Raw genomic sequence first — 26,208 nt, 5'->3', positions numbered from 1 at the left:
CCCTAACTACAACTATATCCACGGTTAGTAGAGCCCCGGTATTCCGACCAACCGAACCGTAGATCCATGGCTGTTAACCCCAGTTCTGACCCTTATTATACATGTAATACTGCAGGTGCAGATCCGCTAGAACACCTCTGTGGCATATTCCCTGTACGTGTTGACCGTTACATAAGCAAGACACAGACACACACATGCACCTACCCATGCACACCTTTGACCTTTTGACGTCCATCGCCGGAGGCAATGATAGCGATGCTGCGACAGAAGCCATAGCAACTTGTTTTTTGTTTTTTTGTTTTTTTACTAAGGCCACAGCTTCCAATCATGACATGCAAAGCAGCGGTGCAGCATCGCACCACATACTGCGGCATGCACTGGCTGTTGGTAACCACCCAGGAGAATAAAAGAAAAGTCAGGAGGAGTCTGAGAAAGACGTGTGTGACCAGAATCGTCGGGAATCGAACCCAAAAATAGCCAAAAACCCAAAACCTCTCGTTTGGAAATTGCTGCACATACCACTGCACCATATGGCGCAAATAAAACCCATGCACACAATCACATACAGACAGACAGACAGACAGACAGACAGACACACACACACACTGTGTACTTGCTCACTGCCAAAACGGGTCTTATCTCCCCGGCCTGGGAGAGGGGAGATAGATTCAACAAGAATCTTGGAAAGATATCTCAATCGGCTATCGTCTAGTATTGGACCGCCGAACGACCGACACCACCGGAAATCCCAGGACACACACACACACACACACACACACACACACATGATTATACATGTACACACACTGTCACACACGGCCATTGCTTGTCATTGAATACTTGTCTAACACTGCAAATTATTTATTGCTCTAAATACAGCACAAGAACCTAGTAAGAAACGGACATCGATAAGTGCTAGGGACGGAGGGTCCCAAACGCTGGGTAAGTGACAAAAAGAAAGAAAAAAGAAAAAAAGAAGATAAAAGAAATGGATGGGGAGGGGAGACTGGACATGCGTCAGGTAAATCAGCGTCGTTGTCAAGCGCCCAGAGTCATTACACGGAATTCCACACGCACGGGCAGAAGCAGATAGAGGTGCGTGCGGATCAATTTGTTCAAGATGCGGCGTGCGTAGAATTTTTGCAGAGGACAGCGCTCTGAGGCGAACGAGGTAAAATTGTTGATGGTGGTGTTAAAGCTCTGGCAAATGTGCGCATACAAACTGGAATTTTCCATTCAAAATCAGCAGCAGAAAGAAGAGGGAGGGATTGATCGAAAGAAAGCATGAGAAAGCACGAGATTGCAGGAAAATGAATTTCCGGGCGATGCGGGGCCAAATAGGGCAATACGGCGTAAAGCAGGAGTACTCATTCGCACTCCTTCCACCGCGCGCTACCATTTCCGATTGTCGGTAGGCCACTGTGCATGCAGGCGCGGATAAAGGTGAGAAGAGAGGTTCAGCAAAAGAGGTAGCGGTTAACGAGCTAGGGCAAACCGTGCAAAGTGCAGAAAAGAAGAGAAGCAACAATGAGTAGTACAAGCACGGGCGAGTGCGGATGATAGTCTAATTAAACTGGTTCCATCTGACCACCGGGGCCGTGGAACGATAACTCGTTTAGATATAATTATACAGCTGCCAGCAACACAACGCTGGCGAGCGCTAGTAGGAACAGGTCATCAAATACAGTGGAAATCACCCAGTCCGCGTTGTCGTTGCATAAGCCAAGGTTAGAAGTCGCGGAAGAAGGCATGCAACGCATCCGTAGCAGGAAGCACGCCAGCGACCTGTTGCGGACTATCACAATTCACGACCGGCGTTGCATGTGTGCGGGGAATGGGGGAAGACAGAAAAATGTACAGGATCCGTGTAAGCTGCGTAGATCCAGTATGCAATGCTGTGTATTATGGGCGTAAAGAAACCGGACGGGGAAAACTCCACCAGCGTCAAGCTAGGGTCAGCGATGGAGGTGAGGTGAGCTGGACACTGGCCAGCCATCAAATGGCAAATGTTTCCGTGAACACTGGAAGCCATCTGGATGCCACACACATGCGCGTGGCCGATCGGGGCCGAAACGAACACACCTGGATCACATTAAGTTATACTGTTTCAGACTCAGCATGATGATCGTGTCCTTGATAGCGGAGAACACAAAGCGAATATTCTCCGTGTCGGTGGCACACGTGAAGTGTGGGTAGATGACACGCGACGGGTCCGGATTCAGCGACGAGAACATCTCCAGGATGTGCTGCCGAATGCGTATGTAGTCCCTCGGTGGTCCTGCAGAGCAAGAAGTTCACGTGAAGGAATACAGACACACACACACACAGACAGACTCAGACATGCCCATCGCCGAAGCGATTATAGCGAACAGCTATGTTCGACATAGCAACTTGTGCTGGGATTACACCATTCAACAGCTTGCAAGGCTGATGAATTGACCGCCACTAATTTTAGCTTGGTAGTGGTACACACACGCGCGTGCACACACACACACATTTTCATATTTAAAAGTGTATCATTCTCTCCAAATTCTGCTGACGCGTAGATGTGATCTTTGGAGAAAAAATTCTGTGGAATAAATATTAGGGGTCAAGCGGGTTTTCACTACTGTTCTAGTAGTCCAACTGTCATGATTGTGGCTATTTGGCCGGAAGTTCCAATGCTTGAAAATCAACATCACAGGGAATGGGTCTGGAAAATCCCACATTTTAAAACCAGCATGATACTTTCTGCTAGTCCACCAACACGAGCGAATCAAGTGTATTACGGATATGAATGGGAATTTCGTGTTGGGACAGACATCTACAGGGTTCTGGCCTGGTCAAAATAGTGTGTGTGTGTGGGGGGGGGGGGGGGCAGGGAAAACAGTTACCCGTAACCCATTTTCCATTTAAAATAACTGTCTTGCAATGCGAAATGCAACGTACGGGGCGAACACCTGACTTCACCCCAGACAAATGTGCCTTTATGAACCCTCTAGTACCGACTATCGACTGCATTTTCGTTGAATGGCATGAAAAAACTGCAAAATCAGAAAAATGAGTGGGGGGGGGGGGGCACTTTTCACAGGGAGCGCTGAATTTTAAAATTCCTGCGTACAAAACAATGCAAAGTATGGGAAACAGGTCGAGCCGCGACCGCGGCCCGCAGTTTTTGATCAAGAATCGTAGCAAAAGCTCGCGGTGAGCCGCGGCCACTATGGTAATGATGACGTTTCAAGCCGCGGATGATGAGCAGCGGAGCCGCAGTGGAACCCGGCCCTTAGGTGACCAGCGTTCCCTGTACATGCAGTACATAATAGTGTCTTTAGGTGTAATTTAAATTTAGGTGCCTGGTTTCTCTACCGAAATCACCGAAATTTTCAATACACCGAAAATTACATGTTTTACAGTACTGTAATTTCACAAATTTTCGGTGTACTTTTATGTTCGGTACTTTCGGTGCATCTGTTTCATACCTAAATTTTCAATACACCGAACAAACACTCGCACACAGAATCCAACAGGGAACTGCTTCTTTGTACCGAAAATTTCTGTTCACCTAACCTGGCCCTTTGCCCTCATACCGAAAATATTGAGCACCGAAAATTTCTGAAATTAGAGTATCTCATATTCCCACATTCCCAGTGCCCAGCATACCAGAGTAGGATGGGAAATGGCTCTTGAAATCCACTGTCACCACCTTCTCCTCCAGCAAATCTTTCTTGTTCATGAAGAGGATGATGGATGACTTATGGAACCACGGGTAGCTGATGATTGTCTGGAATAGCGCCAGGCTTTCAGCCATACGGTTCTGAAGTGCAAGAGAATCAACAGGGAAATTACAATCAGCCTACAATTAAAACACACACACACACACACACACACACACACACACACACACACATGGGGGCTATGGCCACTATCCTGACTCAGGGCATATAGAGTGGTTTCACACCTCTTTGCCACGTTACTGCAACATGGCCGACATCATTTTACATATGACCAATTGATGCAGGGATTGACTCACTGGCGTGTGAAATAGTGCACGCAGAGAGAGAGAGAGAGAGAGAGAGAGAGAGAGAGAGAGAGAGAGAGAGAGAGAGAGAGAGAGAGAGAGAGAGAGAGAGAGAGAGAGAGAGAGAGAGAGAGAGAGAGAGAGAGAGAGAGAGAGAGAGAGAGAGAGAAAGGGAGAGAGAGAGTACACCGGAAAAGAAATGCAGCCAGGTGAAACCACAGTGCTAGTACTGGATATGCATGCCACTATGATGGGAAACGAAGCCACTACAAGATCAAACTGCAAAGACAACCTGGGACTTACCCCTGAAACCTCATGGCCCTGGGCGTGAGAGCGCGGAGAACACAAACAACGAAGAAAAAAGATGCCAATAGTTAGCTGTGTTCTCTCTCATTTTTTGACACAGCCAGTGATCGCAGCATCACCAAGAAACCAGCAATGGCAAAGCAAGGAAAAGGCTAGATTTGCAAAATGCAGCAACACAACAAACCCTGGCGACTAGGGCGTGCAGTAATCACTGATGGCCAAAACCTCTTCCGAAATAACACAATATACGGCCAACTTCGTGAATAACTCACGACTGGCAACAGCACACTATCTGACTGTAGACCTTTCTCCTTTCTTTTCCTCCCATTTCAACTCTCTCAAGCTGATTGACATCTTCAGATCTGTTTCGACCTCGCGCACTTTTCTCACACCCAATCAAGGGCAGTTATTTGTAAGGTTGACTGTGTACAACACATCACTTACTTGAATATCAATGTCGATTATTGTTTCATCGTATTCACTGCAGGCGGTGACGAAGATGATTGACGTGCAGTCCTCGAAGCAATGTATCCATTTCCGCCGCTCGGATCTCTGACCACCGACGTCAACCATCCTGCAAACACACATGTACACACGTATGCACACCATATACTATGACAGTCCGTTGCAAGAGAAGCAGACATGTCTGAAAGCTCCCAGTACACTACTGGCTGTACACACCATGATTTTCCTCTTTAATACAGCGATAACAAAAACATACCTCAAAAGCAGGACTACAAACAAAACAAAACATGTACATGTACACACACACACAACACACACACACACACACACACACACAGACACACACACACACACACACACCACTAATTTTAGCGATCATCAGACAGCAGCATTACCTTGTTTGCACATGTACATGTATTGTTAGATGACAACAACAACAACAACAACAACAACAAAAACAACAAAACAACAACAACAACCGCAGGAGATGTTGGAATGTCTGCTCAATGACCTCCGTGCATTGTCGTCTGTTCACGGGCACATGTATTAATCTATTCGTGCATGGATGGCATTTGTGAGTTCAAGAGTCCATGGGACTAGTTCTATAGTCGCACATAGTACCTCTACAATATTCTCCGCATGCAGTGTGTGTGCAATGCCTTAGGTCAATGTGTTTCTTCTGCTAATGTATTTGCACTGCCCCGGTCGCACATGCACATGCGGGCAGAATTAGTTAGGTTCCTTCGTGAAGCAAAAGACTAACAGCTTCGGTGTCGTGAGCAATGTTCAGTTCCTCAGGACTTTGTTGCATCAGTGCCAGAGGAAAGTTATATATTATACTGTTCGCAGACTGGTAGTCCGAGAAACAGTACAGGAGAAGCAATATCACCACCACCGCCCACCGCCACTTTGACGCCCACCGCCAGAGGCGATGATAGCGATGCTACAGCAGAAGCCATAGCAACTTGAGCTGGGATTGCATCATTCAACAGCTTGCAAGGCTGAAGAATTGACCGCCACTATTCAGCCTGGTCTTTACCACACAGCTATTTGAAGTGGCTTTTTTCTGGCCAGGGAATCCCTACGTTTTGGTCTTTATTCTTCTTTCTTTTTTCCCACACACACATCACACCACATACACCGGCATGCACTGGCTGTTAGTGTTGGTAAGGGTTGGTTCACATAAGCCAAATCGGCACCAGGAAGCACCAGGCGGTGAGCCAGCTCCCGATCCGTCCTGCATACGGTTCGAGTACCAAATGATCAAATCTACTACAAAGTACCGTACTGGCAATATATGTTGCCGCAGTGAGGCAATGAAGCGTTACATTGGCACATGTTTGCCGCACGCAGGGCGTTACATGCAAAGTCGCACAGGAGCCGTTACACAGGTCTCTATATTGCCGCAGTCCTTTTTTGCTATTGCCGCATCACTTTTTTGCTATTGCCGCATTATTTTTTTGCTTTTGCCGCATCATTTTTTCTTTTCATCCACATTGAAGGCACAGAGTTGCTATCCAACTGTTACAAACCCGACGGCAAAGGGCGACAACGATATCAATAGAAGACTGTACATGTATATTTTAACTATCAGAGTGATCTGTTCACAAAAAGATCATCAAAAGGAAAGTGACATAGGGGAAGAGCGCTTCCTCCAAAAACTACTTTTCACCACGCGGTACACGTGCTTTCACAGTTTTCAGCCTTTTTTTTGCAGTGCAAACTGCAATGAAAAGATCGCCGCACCCCGCCGGACGCGCGTTACGAACTCAACGAAAATTTGTCGCACTAGCCTAGTCGCGCGTTACGCCGCACCCCCCTGCGTTACGCGTTACGCGGCAACATATATTGCCAGTACGGTAGTGCAGAATGTGCCCAAATGGTCTTACAGTTTGCCAATTGAAGCTTGAATTCTTTGTTTCTCCAGTAGTTCAAGGTCTTTGGGTGATGGCCACTCGGTGCTACCTTTTACTGGAGATCATGAAACTACTTCTACACCTTTTATTGCAGTCTAGCAAGCGGTGGTGTCGAAATTAGCATGCAAACGTTGATGAAGTCGCAAGGACTTGCCAATGTATCCTTCGTATTTTTATTTGTTTCAATTGGATTTGTCTCTTAACTTGCACAACAGTCAAGCAGATCACCCGAGAAGGAGGGGTTGGTATGCTGACTTGATTTGCCACCTTGTAGTAGGGATGCCTGCGCAGTCGACTGGGCCGACCCAGGACAACTCTCCTCTCAGCTCTTTCTCAGGACTGCCTAGCCCGACTCGGCATTCGCCTGGGCACGCTTAGAGGCCTTAATCAGCTGCGGCAGTTGGCAGATGATAAAGTCACGGTGGAATGGCACCCCGCGGCACTCATCTTCCTCTGCCGAGCCGCGTCCTTGACTTATCCCCTGCAGGGTGAACATCGTGCACGAACAGTCTACCGTCTTTCTGACATTGCCACTCGAACTTGACAATAGAAGCTGCTTTTCGTATGTGCAGTTACATTGAGCCATGGTGTTTTTGTCTTATGTTTGTGAATCCTTCCCAGAAGCAAATGCTGGTTTTTATGCATTCGTGTAATTACTCAGCGTTATTTGCAATAATAATAATAATAAGTAGGGATGTCAGCGAACGCACTGCGCAGGCCTCTGCGCATCCATTGCGTCATCGATTTTTTGAACGTGATCGCGGCCGACAGAAAATATGGCCGCGGACTGTTTGCACTGCTGGGAGTCATAAAATTACTGTTCTTCTGTCCCCGCGACCATTCAAATCATACGCGATACGGAGGACCCACGTTCTGACCACGTTCTCCCCGGTCGATTTCTCTGAAAGTTTGCACATCGTGAAACACCAGTTTGAGAGGTGTTCAGGCAAATTTTCAAGGGATTACCCTGGTTGGATCGTTCCAAAATCGGACTTGCATTTCTCGCTCGCAGCCATTTCTTGCGCGATGGAAGCGCTCTGCCCTGGTGAGTAACCAGCGTCGCGCTTGGTAGAGAGTTGCTGCAATCAGCTCCCAGATGTCTTCGCTGCCATTGTCAGAAGCGATGGACCATGAATTTGCTTGAGAGTCTCGGGATGCTACTTTCCTCAGCCTAGTTTTCAGCCATTCCGCTCATCTTCTTCGCACGATTTATTTTGCAAAAAAATGAAAGTGTTCATGAGTTTTCTTGTCGGCCGCGCGTAGATGGGCCAGGCTGACCTGCGCAGATGGGCTGCACAGTGCGTTCGCTGATATCCCTACTTGTAGCGACTAGAAGAATGGCGAACGGACCTCATCTTTAGCTTCAATTTAGGACGAGTCTTGCTTTGAAATTTTGACAGTCTGGTCCCAGCACTGGCGATCACCGGCGCGAACGATTCACAAACCACTTTTGGTCAAATTTGTACGGGATCGACGCCGGGGCAGATCGCAAGAGTTTGGCGCTGGCCAACTTTGCCGGCTATCCCTTGCGATTATTTACCGTATGATTTTTTTACGACTGCACTGGTTCACATAATCACAATGCGCCGGGAGTGGTTGCAAGAGGCCCACCGCCGGTGACATTCGGCGTGTACCGGCGATATGTGAACCAACCGTAACCACCCAGGAGAATGAAAGAAAAGTCAGGAGGAGTCTGAGAAAGAGAAGAAAGACGTGTGTGACCATAATCGTCGGGAATTGAACCCCGCGACGACTCGATTGGAAATCGACTGCACATTCCACTGCACCATATGGGACACACCTCCACCGCCATCACAACCAGCACCACCAACTGCCACCACCACCGCCGCCATCACCAACCATCACCAACCATCACCACCACCGCCTTCACAACCACCAACACAGCCAGCAAGAACAAGAACAAAAACACCAGCAAGACCCTGATGCTGATCAATCACCACAACAGCACCTGCAGAAAGTGCAACGCCAATTGGCACACACTTACCGGAAGACTGCGCCGTCCAGGTGAAAGGGATACTCCGTTATGCCAGTCGTGGGGACGCGCACCCGCAAGATGTCCGATAACGTCGGAACATAGTTGCTGCAAAAGACCCGGGTCGTGTCCTCGAGGAAGCTATAGCATAGGCCACATAGAATACATCATTGCAAGTGTACAGCAGTCCACTAGTTTTACAGTACTCAGTGCAGGGCCGTAGCACCTGCTTCATAGGCCACATAGAATACATCATTGCAAGTGTACAGCAGTCCACTAGTTTTACAGTACTCAGTGCAGGGCCGTAGCACCTGCTTCGGCCATTATTTCGCGAGAAAAAAAACAGGCCGACCCATCAAATACGTGAAACTGGGGGTTTTCTTTTCGTCAATAATGCCCACTTCTGGTCCAGTACCCCATCCGGTCGGAACACCTGAAATCGCAGTGCACAGTGCTACGGCCCTGCAGTGTGTAGAAAACTACTAGAAATACACAGAGCATACTGGATAGGCACACACTACAGGTTGTACATCCAAGTTTCGCGAGACAACACGCAACAATCGAATGCTCGTGAACCTGTGGGAGTTCGGAACACACCTGCTCGTCCTTAACTGTAGTAGAACGCAGAAGTACATGTATAGTCACACCTCGCAACACCGCACACATCTGTTTTCCACAAAAATAATGGATAGGCGAGGGAACCGGATAACCGAACACCGTTTATGTTGGATGCATCACGTATGCTGTAAATATGTAACCAGCTATGGCGAGGGTTCCGGATAAAGAGGACCGGATAAGCGAGGTCTGACTATATACTGTGGACTGTCACAGTACGACGGTGGTGCAAGGTAAAATCCAAGCCAAAGTGCATACAGAAGCAAGACCAGCAAACAGCACAACAGGGCAGAAACTCACGACACAGATGCGTCCGACACTGGCAGCTGCAGCTCAAAACGCTGGTCAAAAGTGCCGCGAACGCCAGCGTCCTGCCACAGCACCCTGGCCATGTTCTGCTGCGCGTGTGACAACTCCGTTATCGTCTCCGGATTCATGGCGAACAGTAATCGTGTCCACTTCTACTCGTCGTATACAGAACGCCAAAATGCATACGCATACATACACACATGCACATACACATACACACATACGCACCCGCGGGCACACCCACACACACGCACGTTCATGCATACACCAAACATACAATGTACAGTTAACTTTGCGTATAACGACACTCGGCGGGGCATCAGAAAAGTGTCCTTATTTTATACCCGAAGTCTCATTATATGTATTACAGTTAGATGGGACTTTGCTCTGGACATGGGAATTCTGTCGTTATTCGCGAATTGTCGTTACAGTCAGACCTCGCTTATCCGGTCCTCGTTTATCCGGATCCCTCGCCATCCGGAAGAAAAAAGCTGGTTACATATTTACAGCATACGTGATGCATCCAACATAAACGGTGTTCGGTTATCCGGTTCCCTCGCCTATCCGGATATTTTTTGGGAAAACGGATGTGTGCGGTTAAGCGAGGTCTGACTGTATATCCGCAGTCGATATTAGCGAAGTTCACTGTATACAGTCACAGAGATGCATACAAATCACGGATTGAGCACAGTTTTCCTGCAATTTTGCGCCAACATTTAGAACAGAGAGAAACTCAATCTGTGGACAGAACTGTTTCATCCTTTGTGGACTCTTCAGCGCAGCGCAGAGAAACGAGGTCGAACCTGATAGCAACGGAGAATAATTTTCCAAAGCCAGGTTTAAACCAGGCCCGAATGTACCTTGCCGGAGTGCTGAAACTGACAAGTCAATGAGCTCTGCATAACGCAAACAGCAAAGGCACTCCCCCACATGAGAGTGCTCAGCCACTACAAGAGCAGGAGCGGAATGCTCAATCTGAGATTCACAACGGCTACCATAGCTCACAGGGCCAGAGTGAAGTGGCGATCCATCCGCCTGCACATACCCAGTGTCTTGAGAGACAGGTCAGGTCAAAGCTCGTCCAGACACATACACATACACACAGACACACACGCGTGTGAGAGAAAATTCAAGCAACACACCTCAGATTCTGACACTTTGAACATAACGCCACGATCCTGCATGGACTGTGCCAGGGTTTGCAGCGTGGAAAACATGTTCTGGAACACAAGCTGCCTGAAGTAATCGCGTTCTTGTTGACTGTATCCATTGCCATGGATTATGCGCATCTGCTTTATGAACGTACTTTTGCCGGAACCACCAGTACCTGGACGAACGCACACCAAGGTGACGAGAGAGAGAGAGAGAGAGAGAGAGAGAGAGAGAGAGAGAGAGAGACGCATCAAAGTTATACAACATGGGCACACAACAACAATGCACTCGACACCTTTCGGGGGGGGGGGGGGTCAAAGGTACTTTACGGTACAAGTACATGACAATCATAGACAGCAGCAAAAAAAACATACTCAGCAATTTCAACAGGGACACGTAAAAACACTTGTTCGAAGTTGCTGTGAGTGATGGCAAGAGACCATGACCCCAAGAGTGTGCAACTCCTGGCCTCCGAGTATGGGTGCCCTGCGCTACGCACTGCCTGCAGTACGTAGTGAAATGACAACCCAGCTGCCTGGATTCGAGTTTTCCTACGGTTTAGCCTCAACGATCTCATGTGCAGTACGGTAAGTTCAGACAAAGCAATGCTTGTGTGACGCATCACGTACAAAACCATCCGAAGTCTCCCAGGTAAGCGGATTTAGAAGCAGGAAGCCATATGCAGCAGATCAATCATGATGCGCTGGCCCACAGTTCGTGGCTGCATAATGCAGGCAGCGCATCGCACCAGACCCCATATGCAGAGTTGCCTACTCTTGGAGCTATCTCTCTCCTTGTGCATTTCCAAATATGGAATGTATGAGTACACTACAAGTCTTGAATGTGAGCATGTCGGTGGCTCTCTTTCAAGCTGACCACCAACATTTGGCCAAATACAGAACACTTTGCAAGCCATATCCAGCTGTTGTCAACAAGGTTTTTTTGCATTTTCACCAGTTTCCTAGGACAATAATGGAACACTACACTTCCAGCTGAATGGCACTGTAAAGACTGCAGCCTGATTCAAGAAGTGACTGTGCCCTATTTGCATGCAGTAGTGCATACATGTACGGCTGGGTGTGTGTTTCAAATCTTTATTCTCACGATAGCCAGTGGCCAATAGAGATAATAGTGTAAGAAAAGAGAAAGAGTGAGGAAGAATTGGGTGGGCAGAGCCCAGGGATTAATGACTACTTTAGTGTACGGGCAGGGGTGGTTGCTAGTGTTGTTGTTGTGGCTGTTGTTGTCGTTTCAAATCTTTATTATCATGATGGCCTGTGGCCAAAAAGAGATGTTAGTGAGATTTCCATCACATGGAAAGGATTGGAATGCATGATTAGCAGCAGGCAAACTAGGTTGTTGTTATTGTTGTTGTTGTTATTGTGGCTGTTGTGTTTGTTGTTTGTGTGCGCACTGGAGTAAGTGCATGGATGTGCATGCACTGTCACTGGATTCAAAAACCTTCTGCTCAAAGGTGTATTGTTTGTACCTGTCACCTTTGCAGGCTTCAAACTCCAGATGGATTACTGGGACGGACGCTCAAGGCGGCAATCCTTTCCTGCGCCTTGTCCTCGCCCACTAACTACACCATGGAGACCCCATACATCAGACGTATAGCTCGCATGGGGGGGGGGGACGTGCACCCCTAAAATTGCCGGCCTACATGTAGGTTTTACTTTTAGGGGTCGTCGCAAAAGTTTTCTGTCGTCCCTGAAATGAACATCGTTCATTTTGTACTCGGACCCCTCCCCTCCCTCTGAAACGAACACAGCTTGCTATGCTGGACGACGAAAATTGCATGCATGTACATGTCATATGTACAGTGTCGGTCGACTTGCGATTTTGGCTCGCACCCCCTCCCCCCCCCCCCCCCCCCCCCCAATGAATCATGTTCGTTTCAGGGACGACAAAAAACTTTTGCGACGACCCCTTAGCATGCACATAATGACCATGAATAACATGCACCAGTCATCCTACACATACCGTACGTCCGTGCCCCTCCCCCCCCCCCCTAAAAGGGGGACCAGCTATGCCCCTGTACAAGTCCATGAACATGCAAGTGGGCCATGGGATCACTTGATTCATAACCAACTCCACCTAGGGTCTAAGGGGGATTTCAAGGGGTGTCGCCCGCTTGGCGGTTCGATGACCAATTGAGTAATCTTATTGTCCGAAGATTCCTTTTTGAAAATCTACCCCATCTCCTGGGAGACCTACATGACCAGTTAGTGGCAGTGGGCAAAAAGTGTGTGTGTGTGTGTGTGTGTGTGTGTGTGTGTGTGTGTGTGTGTGTGTGTGTGTGTGTGTGTGTATATGTGTGTGTGTGGGGGCACGCAAATGCGCGTTTGTGTATGTGCATGTCTGCGTATGTGTGTGTGTGTGTGTGTATGCGTGTGTGTGTGTTTGTGTCTGTGATGTGCTAGCCCGCAATTTCACCTTTGCTCTTAGTCTTCCATACATACGCTTGTAGCGGGTCTGACCGTGGCACGGCAGCACTTGTCAAGGGCAGTACTAGGTCCATGCAAGCAGGTAATTCACCATTTGTACGACCGTGGAATCATTTACAGTACTACTAGCACGCCACGAACATCAAACGGCCCTGGATATTTCACTAGTACTCAACAGCATCTTCAGGTGCAGTGGAAACCTTCTGAAATCCCCAGAGAAAGTTACAAAGTCGAAAAGCGATATGTTCGAGGATTTGAACGGATAGCTTTTGGCTACTATGAATGATGTTCTTTGTATACTGTCAGGACTGCGGGAGCAGGTTGGGGTGAGGCCGCTCTCATACCAGTCCCTGATGTGCAATACGGTGGGGATTGAGGGGTTGTGTTCAAGATGACCTCAGGAGATACGCACTGTCAAACAACATCCTCTAGGTGGCTGGCATACAGCAACAGTATAGCATCAAAATGCCTCTTACCTAAGAGAAGGAGCTTGAATGACCGGTTCGTCTCTTTCTTGTCCTTTTTCAGCTCCTTCTCGATCTCGCGGTGTATTCGCCTCTGCTCCACTTTATCTGCATTGCAATTGCAAATACATGCCCAAATTTTGGAGGCCATTTACCGCAGTCCGATGCCACATCCTCCTCCAGGACTGCTATCCCGAGAACATCAGCGGTTCCAATCACCGACAAGCCACATCAGCCAACACTGAGCTTGGTTAGCCAACAAACAAACACATGCATGAGGCAGCCCGCACTGGAAGGAAAAACGCAGACGCCGCCACAGAGTCAGTTGAAAAGCCAAAAAAACAACGACTTTGAGTCTTTCGCTTTGCACATCGATGGCGCAGCACATGTGCTGTGTAGAAACTTCAATACGCGGTGCAGTAGAGTACAGCAAGTCTTGCACATGCATGTGTACATGGCTTGAGTTTCTGCTCAGCGTTGTTTGGCTAGCTGGGTCAGGTGGCTGGCTAGGGCGCCCGAGGTCGAGCAGGATCTTCGTTCGCTTGCATTCGTCTCCGGTGTGACGAAGCGCTATCACGTTTAGCTAGCTACGGCCATGGCCAACCGATGTTTGCGAGTCACCAGCGAGCTGCTAGCTGGGGCAAACCCTGATCCGAGTGAAGCCTGGAGGTAGCGCCAACATACAGCAAAAAAGGGTCGTTGATGCCGGGAAGATCCGTTGGTGATTAATTTTCACTTCCTACAATTGTGGCGTGGGCGATCCTATCTCGTTTGCAGCAAGTAAAGTAAAGCCGTTGATTGGAGAAGGAGGATAACGACGAGGCCTGCAAAAACTGAACTGGCTTTGGATGACTTCTCGTTCTCGGTCTGAATGGGAAAGATCAGTCACTCAGGCGTCTGCCTCAGGGATCTGGGGATAGGGCCTAGCTACTAGTAGTAGGGCTACTTTCTCAACGGCTTTCATGCTAGCTAAATTCCTGAAGACAACTGGTGACCTGGTGACAAGATGCGCTTAGTTCTAACCACGGAGTACTGGCTCACGCATTCGGAGTTGCCGTGAAGAAGGGCGATGCGGTTTCGCTGTCATCCGGCCACAGCCTGGCGCATGGCCGCTACTGCATGCAAGGCCCAGAAACACACCGGTAAGAGATTTTTAGTGGTGTGTACGGGTAGTCGGGTACCCGTGCCACCCGGCCGGGAGGACCTCGGGTAGTCGGGTACCGAATAGTAGGGCTAGGGAGGTTTAGTCCCACGTAATCCGTGGGTACTTTACGTGTGTGTACCACGTGATACTCAGTGACCCACGTACAGACGTTTTCTGATTCACGACATACCGTGTATGGAGGCTCACCCACGTTCCGCCAAAACGTGGGTGAAAATCAGAATGGAGCGCATTGTGCGAGCTGTGAGGGTGCTCAGCTGAAGAAGTTTCCGAAGCACGAAATCAAAATATTGGATGAGCTTCTTAGGCCCGGGTAGCTTCGTCTTTGACCAGGTTCGGGCCTTTCGCTTTATGCTTTTGTTTGTTCCCGGCGTGTGACTAAACACAACATTGCAACGTGGGTGCCCTTCATCCACTTTACGTGGATCACCCACGTACGCGTTTCCGTTACGTGGGAACTAAACCTCCCTAGTACCCGAAAACCCGAGGTCGCAGATGACATCATGTACAGTGCACGTGTACACGTGTACAAATAATTCACGCATGTCTACCCAGTGCGCAAGGGAAGGGGCCGGTGTGCATTGTGGTCTTACCATGGAAACATTACCCGATCGGGTACCCGTGGAAAACTACCCGGACCCGATACCCGAAGAAAATGCTACCCGACTCAGCCCTAGAGATTTTAGTCTTTGGTATGTACACAGTCACTGTACAGTAATATCACACAAGTCAGTTGTGAAACTGATGAGGCATTTCGTGACCATAGGCATAGGCATAACTGATTACTTCTCAAATCAGTACAATGAGTATGTACCCCACATGCACACTACAAACCGAGCTGCAAAAATAGCAAATAACGCAAAAACTCACTCATATAAAGCACATGGGCCTTTATGTGCAAGTGTTTGAACTTGGAGCACTGTATCAGGGAGTAGTAAGATGATCTGATCAAGTGTATATCATGAGTCGGCTTCACGGCTGTGCGAGTGAAAGTTGCAGTGCTCGCAGGTTTGGGGCAGAACAGCACCCCAAGTTCCAATGACTGGCTTGATTGGATTTCATTGAGCAGCCTCTCTATACAATCATGTAGCTCTATGATTTTCTGTTGATAATCCACACAATTCTGATAGTTCAAATCATCCTCACATGCATATCCAAATACTGCAGTGATAACCAGATAATAGTGGTCTCTACTCTAACGTCGCAGTTGCGTATACAGCTGCACCAGGCAGACGTCTGGCGAAAACTGGTTTGTTCGGTCAGGCCATGCATGACTGATAAATGTCCAGATGATGAATCTTGCATGCTTGACTGCGGAATCAACACTTGAACCTTGGCTTGAGCATGGTATCCCGAAGACTACACGTGATTGTAATACATGACCATCTTCAATCTCAATGATGCCCATTACAAGAGATGTACATGTATAATGGCCTGGCCTACGACTACAGTGGAGTCGCGTGCTGGAGAACGTGGAGCCCAGGAACGTCCAGCCTGAAACACTAACGCTTGAGGGATACACATGCACGATCCAGTACGCACGGTTTCTAAGAACGTGCTATAACTTGTACTTGTACAAGAACGCCGCCAGATTGCTGAAAAATAAGAACGTCCCAGGCTAACCCCCTTGGAAACAATGTTCTTGGGGAAATTGGGCGCACGACTCTACTGTCCTTGAAACAAGCATGGCTCCTTTCACACAATGACCCATACCAAGCAGCACTTGCTATGGCAGTATCCATGCCAGCTGGACCACGTGAATGCCCCCCCCCCCCGGATTCTACAGAAAAATAAAAGGCCAAACAAAACAGCAAATAACTGTTACATGCTATAGTATACTGCTCCTATTTTTGTAGGGAAAAAAATTCACGGTTTGCGTGTGACTCGGTTTATCTATATAGAGGCCGAGTTTTCCGCATCCGTAGGAACACCATCACCCTTCAAGGATCAAGGCGCAGGTGCAGCTCCTAAAGTGGTGGGAGGTGAGTAGATCAGCTCACCAGCATGTGGTCAAAGACCGAAAGTAGGGAAAATAGGCATGAAAATATCCTGTGCATCAAAGCCCAGAGTTATGACTTTTGGCGCAACCACACCAAAACTCATCCCAAGCCAATCATATTACCGTAAATTTTGCACTTCTGGGCCAACATGAATAGCAAGATGACTCTGAAAAGTCATGCGTTCAAGTTAGTGTTTAAACCGAACACGGATTCTTCGAACGAATAATCTATCGAATAATTTCGCCCTCCATCGAACGAATAATCTATATTCTATCGTACGCATGATGGCATTTTTCAACACTTTTTCAGCACTTTTAAGTAGTTTTTTTATATATTTTTTGCTGATTAGCGGGTTTTGTTATGTGGAGGTGCAAAACCGGTTAACATGTACCGCCAAGAGTACATAACCCCCAGATGCAGAGTGTGCAACGCCTGATCCAGCTCTGCATATCGCATCGGGTCTTGGTCGAGCGTAATTGGATCTTCACTGCATCCATGTTTCCCTCGTATGGAAAGAACAGAAGTATTACTAGATACCGATAGGTGATTAAAACTTAGAGAAGAGATTGAGAAGAAATACTGCGAGCAGATCTACGCAGTGCAAATATCAGTAGGGTCAGCACTGAGCATAGATCTTTTTTTCTTTTCTTTTTTTTCGATTTCTGATAATTCCTACGACTATTCGATTATTCGTTTCAACACTAGTTCAAGTTTTACCGTAGTAACGCACGTATAGGCGCATGTGCCTGTATGTGGATATAAGCACACTCTCACTTATAAGCGCATGCTCTTATAGGCGAAGCACTACCAAAATTCTCATTTGACACAATCACGGATAAAAGTCTGCAAACAGCATACAGGAACCATGAAGCTGACACTAGAAGACCTAGTCAAACACAAATACAGTAGGTATCGGTTATAGCGTGGGTGTTTGAAAAACGACATTTGATTCTTATTGCCGATATTTCTTACACACGATAAATCACGTGTGACATATCATATGCACGCACGTTTGGTACACGGATCAATCAGACTCGCGGTCGTGCTAGGTGACTGCCGAGCAGCGGATACGAGAGAAGTCCGAAGAAAGAGTCCGACTGGACAGAAAAAGTGATTCTCCAATGCTCCCTTGGACATAACTCTCTTTTTGTGTTGAATATTATTGTATTGAGTATGCACAGAGCACAGATGCTATTACTACAGGCGATACACTTTGCACTAATCTGGCATATTTTGCTACACAAAATCCATTCTTAGGGCCGATATATTCTACTATGCGATAATACTGCTTGTAAGAATAAATATACACATAAAATATGTGTTATGATAATGAAAAAATGAGTGTTCATTCTTGTAAGCAGTATATTCTTGTATACGACCACACTATAACCGATACGCACTGTACTCTGGCAAACAAACTCTGATCGCGCGTGCGCGTTTAGGTGAAAGAAATTCCAAATTCCATTTTTGAAAATTGGATTCGTAGCAAAAATTCACTTATAAGGCCATGAGCTTATATGTGCGTTATCACGGTAGCAACGGCTTAGCTGCAATCTGCACAATTCACGGAGACAGGTCATGGTGCGCAGGCACAAACACATGCACGTGAAGTGTCCATGCGTCACACGAACACCAAGCCCAGTTAGCAGGAACCACGAGGAAGCTAGTTTCTTGCTTGTTATTACATCACCGACCGCGTTTGTGTTCAAGCTGTATCGGCAGCAGCTGATACCACTAGCGGTTTATATGTACTTGTATGAAGATTGATATGAGGTTGAACATCACTACACAGCTACAAATATTCCATAAAATGCATTTGAGGATGAGGCCATAAAATGATCATGAATGACGGTGAAAAACAATCACAAACGGAAAAAAGGTCAAAACGCTTGAAAGCAGAAGAGACGTGAAGGAGCGGAAGTGCAACGCAGCCAAGAGCGATCTGCTACTACTAAACTACGTAACACTGGGGACTGGGAGGCATACAGTAGCAGGCCGTTTCTTTGAGATTGACTCAACAAGCAAAAAGACGGCGGCGGCGCGCGCCAACGGCAACATAAGCACAGCGCCACGGGAGGAGATAATCAAAGACATTGCCTAGGAGGGACAGAAGCGGAAAGGGGGAGCGAGAGAGAACTGGCGGCGAAGCAAAGTATCACAACGCATCATCAGTATAGGGGCACCACTGATTGCAACCTAAACAAAGCACAACTAAAAAAAATGGAAGAAAGCATACAAAACGGTCGGCCCCGATAGACCATACATACTGCTATAAATGCGGGCGTGGGTGAGGGAAAGACCACAGCCTTTTTTCATGCCAGGGGAATTATTTTTCGGCCAGCTAAAAAGCATAACGTCAACACTGGCATTCAAACGTTCAGTACGTAAAAGGTAAGCTGTCAGTCAGCCATCACACATTGTACAACACCAGCAAGCACAACAGTAGTTGCTACGAACGACAAAGACAGCGGACACACACAGAGAGAGAAAGTTATCATTCGAGACCCCGGAGCTCCGGCCATGGCTGTACAGCATCGGGGTGAGGGGTGGGGGAAGAGCAGGTAGCTGCTCTATTCGAGGAAAATCATCAAGTGGGCGGCGGTGGCGCTCGCGATGCATGCCATTTCAACATCACACTCGCCTGGAGCGAATCCCAGGAGACATGGAACTCGAGTCAGGGATGAAAGAGAGAGAAAGAGAGAGATTGTTGGTGACGTAAGGTGAAGTCCAATCGATAACCTTCACCGCCTCTTTGCGGGCGGTGCAACATCGTCGTCGTCATCATCATCTTCGCCTGCCGGCCGCTTTGTGGCTGAGAAGGTTGCACCCTCTTCTTCCTCCTCCTCGTCGATCTCATCATCGTCGTCATCTTCCTCCTCACCAGGGACAAAGTCGTCGCCTTCATCCTCATCGTCGTCATCCTAAAGATATCAATCGCAAATAAGACGGAGCGAATCAATAAATCCTTTTGCCTTGGAGCCAACAGGAGTCCCGTACCGTGAACTCAAGAGTACACACGCAAGAGTGTGCAACTTCGCAGTAGCTCGTACATGGTATGGTCCACAGCGGAATTTTTGGTTTTGTTGACGTCACCATTTCAGAACCTATGACGCATGTCGTACAAAGCAAGTGCAAAGAATGCGTTGGAAGACGACTTTCAGCGCGAGTTTGATTTTTTGCTGCTTTCAAAACGAATTATTTAAAACTTGTTCTCCCATTTCTGTAACTTTTCACCGTACGCGTAGTCCAAGTTTTGTGAAACCCTGCCGAATTCAACTTCAGACTCGCAGTACATGCCTTGCATGGGATGACTCATGACCCCCAGAAAAGGTGAAGTCAACAAAAAAATTCCACCAAGGGCCAAAACAATCGCAGTTGTACGCTCTTGATGATTCTTGTGATGAAGCAGTGCTCAGGCTTACAAGTTACAAGGTTACTGTCCATGATCACAACTGGAATGGGCTGGTCATCAGGCACGTGCACCCCTTAACATTCCGACGTAGGGTCAGCATTCGCATGACTATGAATGACATACACCAGCCATCCTACACATATGCGGCCGTGCACCCCCCCCCCTAAAAATGGGGACAAGCTACGCCCCTGGTCATACATGGTGCATACTGGTCAACCCTCCCGGTTTTCCCGGGAAACTCCCGGAAATCAACCCTACTCCCGAATGTCCCGGGATTTCAAGCAAACTCCCGGAAAAGTCACAGTTTTGTCTGATACAGGATTTCCCTGAAAACTCCATGGATTCGCCCCGAATGTCCCGGTTTTTGCAAAATATATAAGGGGCCCATTCCCACTTCGAACTGTGCACGGCACTTTCAAGACCTGACCAGCCTAGCCTGCAAGATCTGCACTGACAAAGTGACAGGCGGACGCCAACTTATCGAACTGCACTGCAGGGTCGAACTGTGCTGTACGCAGATCTGCAGAGTCGAAGGTTTTTTTGGCAGGAAAAGCTCTTTTTCACTTGTTTTTCGTGCCATCCAGGGATTCTGCATGTCTTGTCAAGGGATTGAGGTTTCGGTGGTTGGTCAGTATGCCTACCCTCTACTTTGCTTACCAAGTCTTGCCGATTGAGGTAGTCCAAACCGACTTCGTCATCGTCACCGCTGTCATCGTCCTCATCCTCGTCTGAGTCGTCCGCAGCGGCGGGATTCGCAGCAGCAGCTGCCGCCGCTAACTTAGCAGCACCATCGGCGTCACTCTCATCCTCATCTAGAGTAGAATATAAAGTGGACAAAATTAACGGCATTTAAAAGCCACAACAGGTGCATTCGAGCAGTGCATTCTAACCGTGGTATTATACATCAGAGCAGCTACTGAATAGCACAGCTCTAGTCCTACTACTTGATCGAAGGTACTGTAAAACATGCAATTTTAGGTGCATTACAATTTCGGTGCCAGAGACCTACCAGGTCGCAGCCGCATTGTAGAATTAGGTGACCAGCTTTCCCATCACATACAGTGCATACTCTAGTGCCTTTTAGGTGTAATTTTAATTTAGGTGCTCGTCTTCTCTACCGAAATCAGCGAAATTACAGTACACCGAAAATAACATGTTTTGCAGTAGTACTGTATAACCAACTGCACGGCGGCACCGATTTCCTGGAGGTACTATGCCCCCCCCCCCACACTTTGATATTGTTCGCTTGGGAGTATTTTGAACCTTAGTAACATTCGTCCCAAATTGCTTTTCTAAGTAGAGAATTTCACCGGCTTCTACGTCTTACGAAAGCAATACCGCAAGAGTTGAAAATGTGAAGAGTTTAACGATTTGCACAAATTCCCACTTGACGGCACAAAGTTTAACGACCCTGCCATCACACACGCGTCTTCTGTTTCTCTAGTACTGTCCTAGAGATTCAACTCTTATGGCACTAGTAGTAGTAAGGCCGGTTAACGTGGAGACAACTCGGCTACTCCTGCGTTATAAACTCAGCTACTGTGCGTCCTCTACTTGTAGGGTGCATAGATAAAGGTAACCATATAATGCGTAGCCCCCCCCCCCCCCCCCCCACCGGCAGATACCGCACCTAGAGACCACAGCACGTTGCCGTGGGTGACTGTAGCACACTCTCGAAACGAGCGTCGAGTTACTGAGCGACTACCTTTCCCTTGGGAAGTTGCCACCAGATGCACTAAGCACAACAGACTCCAGACGATGACATCACAAGTCACCGGCGCACCATGGCCAAATTAATTAAACTCAACCATCCCTACCTTCTCCACTGCTGACGGACTCGTCGTCTTCGTCGTCCTCCTCCTCATCCTCGTCATCACCATCACCATCGTCGCCCTCTACATTCTCATAACCCGGCGCCGCAGCAGTGGCATCGTCCGAGTCCTCACCACCGTCCACATCGTCGTCGCTGTCCTCGTCTTCATCGTCATCATCGTCCTCGTCTTCTTCATCCGACGATCCCCCACCGGCCTTCTCGTCATACCCATTCTCACTACCTGCAACGGAAAGCACACACACGCATGCACAAGCTGGTCATATGGGTGACCTCTAGTAGTGGGAGAGATTCAGGAAAAATAACCTGACCTGAGAATCACGTGCAATCATAACGAAATAACTTGCACCCGCAAACATCTCCACAAAAACCAGCACGCAGCACTGCACAAAGAACTGACCATCTTCCTCGTCCTCCTCGTCGTAATCTGACGACTCTGTGGAATCTGCTTCTTTCTCATTTCTGCACAACAAAGCACATGGCAGTGAACACACAGTCCAGTTCTCATGTATTTGACTTGTTTTGCATTCTGAACCCAGGGAACGAGGTTTATCGCACGCTCATGTATCCCAGAAGCATCCCAGCTTCAGAACACAGCACAACGTGTACCATCTCTGAAGCTATTAAAACCGGCAAGATGCCAACGGCATAGCACCAGGTGAAACGCAACAAAACAAAGCCTTTGAAAGGAGCACAGCTCTAGATTTCTCTACCCATGAGGCTCTCCCAAACGCACAAGGCCATCACAACAGGCCCTTGGAACTTGAACAACACGTCACCGGCACGAAGAGCCATGCAGACGGTATACTATTATAAGCAGATTGAGTGTAGCACAGCTGGCACAAGTTCACGTTACATTGAGCATGAAACGAAAGGTAAGGAATGTAACTTACCGATCGTAACCATCTAGATAACGGAGCGTGGGCAGGAGGCGGAATACCTCCTCACGGTAGTTCTCTACATTCGTTACTTCACAATTAAATAAATCTAAGCTTTTGAGTTGCGGGAAATCTTTCTGCAGGAAACAAGCACAGAGAATGAAAGCAATGATATCCAGTTCACCCACTGCATATACGAATGATGTCATCATGACATCATCATTTTTGTATGAGCGACAACTACAGTACAAGCCAGTGCACCTGATGACACGCCATACAAGGCACCTCTTACGCACGGCACAATCGCAGAATTGCTATTGTTTCACTGATCATGCAGGACCGCCGGAAAAAGTTTTTGATTGGTCCGGTAGTTTCAGTGCATTTCAGAAGTTGTGCATGATATGGTGGGTACGCATGGCCTCCGTTGTCGTTAACATGTGTTGGTGGCCAAAATGTTGGTGGGGTAATAACCTGACCAAACGGACCGGTTCCGGCGGCCTTGTCATGACACGTGCGAAATTGTTGTGAATACCCCCCCCCCCCCCCCCCCCATTATCCTCTTCCCTGTACCTGCTACGGTGATACGTAAATTCGTTGCCAATCTCGGCAGTGTACAGCTACTAGTATGCGGCAGGAGACTCTACTGTGTGCACGCCAGATGGCAAAAAGAGGGTACTGATGATTACCTGCCATAGGAATTCTTATTATAATGTGGGTACAGGAAGCTGAACGGTTTGTACACACACTACATCTGTCCCTTCGCGACATTACGCAATACTGCATCACAACAAACTACACAACGAAACACTCTGCAACACAAACGCTATTCTTCAGAGGATCGAGGCAAAACTGGGAAAAAGAGATCGAGCACGACGAGAAACCACAATGAGCCTGTGCAAGGTCCAACGAAACAATGAAATCCACTGCGCAATCGCTGGAGAACACCTCCGATGACACCCACAGCACTCACTCGGTTCAGTTCACCGAGCCACGTGCAAGAGTTCGTTTGTACGCATCGAGCGGAGCAGCTATGTACAGAGAAGAAGTCGGTGTCAGGAACTTCATTCATGATTCACGACCAACTCCCAGTTTCCACAATGCCCACTGCTCCCCTCAGCTAGCTAGAGAGGACACCTGCACAGCCTAAACAACGCGAGTGGTTTTCAACACAGTCACGCCGCTGAAACTCGTTTCTCAATCGGGGAACCACGTTTTACTTACCAGAGGTTCGAGGGCCTCCAGGTCCTTGATTTTCGTTCCACTTAAATTCAAACTCGAGAGTCTTTGGCAACCAACTAATGCGTTCAGCCCAGATGATATCCTGTTGTCGCTGAGCTCCAGCTGCAGGGGATACATGCACACGAGCGTACCCAACAACCCACACATGCACACGCATTCATACGGCAAAGGGGAAAAAAAGTCAGCGTGAACTCGCGAGTACAGGAAGAAGAGAGAGGCCGGTTTGCCGTCAATGCTCCGTACCGAGTGCGAATGCAGAAATCAAGACTGCATAGGGACCTACCTTCTTTAGGTTTGGCAGCTTAGGGAAGCCTCTGAGAGTGGTGAGGCCAACATTTATCATAGACAGCGTTTGTAGATTGACGAAATCATCTGTGAGCCCTTGGATTGTCGTAGAACGACAGTTGTCAAGATTTAGTTCAACAATCTGCAATTTAGACAGGAATCACGCAAACAGGAAGGACAATGCTGCTCATACGATAAGAGAAAATGCAGGTACTCCACAGAGAATTTAGAATACTTGAACAATGGCATTGTACAACAGTATTCATATTTCCCAACAAATGTGTGTATTCAGGTAAATATACACGAAATCAACATTCCAAATAACACTAACAATTAGGCCCAATGTATTTACCTCCTTGTTAGGCAGACCTCGCTTCTCGAGATCAATTCTCTTCTCCATAGTTCATCAACAGCACATGCCGGGCTCACCAAGACAGTCTAAAGGGATAACGACAACGCTTGGAAAGATTTTCTTCCTTGGCGGCGCGCAGCTCACATTCGCCCTTCACTCACAGTCACACCACGGCTTTCAGACCGAGTCGGTCAAGCTCTGCATCATGTGCATGCATACACAGACTGAAAAACAGATTGCGCGCGAGATTTCGTAGCTGGTGACGTCACATTGAGATCAATTTTTTGTGATGAATAGATATCGTGTCAACTGTCATGTGTGACGTATGCAAAGATGACAACACCATGTACAGTGTACCAGCTACCCAGGCCAGGCAGAGGTAGATCTACGACAAGTCGCTATCAACGACATGGGTCGTGCCACGGTGCCAGACTGCCAGTCCAGACCAGGTCCAGGCCAGGGGCAGGGAGTACTGCTCCCTGGTCCAGACAGTCCTGCAGGCCTGGTCCTATCACGGCCCTATGCAGTCATGATGCCTGTACTGCTGTACTGACTGTACAGACTAAGTGTACAGTCATCATGTAACAATTACATGACTGTACATAAAGAAAGCAAGAGTGCATTGTAAACAGTTTATGGACTCCTGCCAGGGAGTGGAAGTACCAGTAGCATGCTTGTCAGGGAGTCGTAAAATATGTTAGGACTCCCTGATGCTCACTGCTCCCTGACACAACCACACAGGCAGGAATGAAAATGAAGGAGGAAACTCGACAGACACCAGCACGCAGCTTACGACCACATAATTCCAACTCTCAAGTGCGAAATAGGGGATCCGCCGGACCGGAAACGGTTACTCAGTCTCTCTCTCCCCCCCCCCCCCCACACACACACACAAGAACACAGAGGGACTGGGCTACGACCCCAATGCATACGGTTCATAACTAATGTATTCATACCAGGGAGCAGTAAAATAGAGAAGCTCACTAGCTTCATCCATGCCAGTATACCGGTACACGTACAAGTCGTGCACTAGTAATAGTAGTTCACAGAAAATGGAAAGGGAATGAAAACAGAGCCTATGATATCGATAACACACCAAGAGTACATACCCCCCCCCCCCCCCCCCTATGCTACAGTGTATGTACTCTTGTAACCATGGTAACACACCCATTGACTAGCATGGGTAGTAGCCAGCAAAAAAAGGAAAACAGGTGGCAACTGGAAATAGAGGAGCAGCCTCGTCGCCATCGGGAGGGGTGGTTGAGACCAGGGAGCAGTACAATATTGTACTACTCCCTGGATGAGACGACGCAAAGCTAGAGGAGGTCACGTGATTGTGTGGCCGATCCTTTCAACGTTCTTATCTTTACTTTTACTTTTCCACC

General features: G+C 47.9%; 2 protein-coding genes across 2 annotated transcripts; both read right to left on the bottom strand.

The window, feature by feature from the left end:
* Nucleotides 1–826: 826 nt before the first annotated feature.
* Nucleotides 827–14,391, bottom strand: LOC135818290 (guanine nucleotide-binding protein G(q) subunit alpha-like). The gene is made up of 8 exons (XM_065331641.1): nt 13,677–14,391; nt 10,744–10,928; nt 9,593–9,753; nt 8,690–8,818; nt 4,748–4,877; nt 4,301–4,318; nt 3,640–3,793; nt 827–2,278 (listed from the first exon to the last, which is right to left on the bottom strand). The coding sequence occupies exons 1-8, from the start codon at nt 13,813–13,815 to the stop codon at nt 2,088–2,090; spliced, it is 1,107 nt and encodes a 368-aa protein (XP_065187713.1). The 5' UTR covers nt 13,816–14,391; the 3' UTR covers nt 827–2,087.
* Nucleotides 14,392–18,489: 4,098 nt separating this feature from the next.
* LOC135818287 (acidic leucine-rich nuclear phosphoprotein 32 family member A-like) lies at nt 18,490–25,002 on the bottom strand. Its single transcript, XM_065331639.1, has 8 exons — nt 24,824–25,002; nt 24,470–24,613; nt 24,169–24,288; nt 22,963–23,084; nt 22,470–22,531; nt 22,056–22,292; nt 20,896–21,050; nt 18,490–19,747 (listed from the first exon to the last, which is right to left on the bottom strand). Exons 1-8 carry the CDS (start codon nt 24,869–24,871, stop codon nt 19,568–19,570), a joined length of 1,068 nt encoding a protein of 355 aa, XP_065187711.1. The 5' UTR covers nt 24,872–25,002; the 3' UTR covers nt 18,490–19,567.
* Nucleotides 25,003–26,208: the final 1,206 nt, after the last annotated feature.

This window comes from Sycon ciliatum, chromosome 5, assembly GCF_964019385.1.
Source record: "Sycon ciliatum chromosome 5, ocSycCili1.1, whole genome shotgun sequence".
NCBI lineage: Eukaryota > Metazoa > Porifera > Calcarea > Leucosolenida > Sycettidae > Sycon > Sycon ciliatum.
The sequence above is the reverse complement of the archived record's forward strand: the minus strand, read 5'-3'. Positions and strand labels throughout refer to the sequence as shown.

Bases quoted from the DNA above. Each gene is read 5' to 3' on its own strand.
- LOC135818290 (XM_065331641.1), bottom strand. From the start codon at position 13,815: ATGGCCTCCAAAATTTGGGCATGTATTTGCAATTGCAATGCAGATAAA. The intron at 10,929-13,676 runs GTAAGAGGCATT...GCGTTCGTCCAG, and splicing joins ATTCAAGCTCCTTCTCTTAG to GTACTGGTGGTTCCGGCAAA. The intron at 8,819-9,592 runs GTGAGTTTCTGC...CCTATGCTATAG, and splicing joins GTGTCGGACGCATCTGTGTC to CTTCCTCGAGGACACGACCC.
- LOC135818287 (XM_065331639.1), bottom strand. From the start codon at position 24,871: ATGGAGAAGAGAATTGATCTCGAGAAGCGAGGTCTGCCTAACAAGGAG. The intron at 22,532-22,962 runs GTAAGTTACATT...TTTGTTGTGCAG, and splicing joins TATCTAGATGGTTACGATCG to AAATGAGAAAGAAGCAGATT. The intron at 21,051-22,055 runs GTAGGGATGGTT...ATTCTACTCTAG, and splicing joins GTCCGTCAGCAGTGGAGAAG to ATGAGGATGAGAGTGACGCC.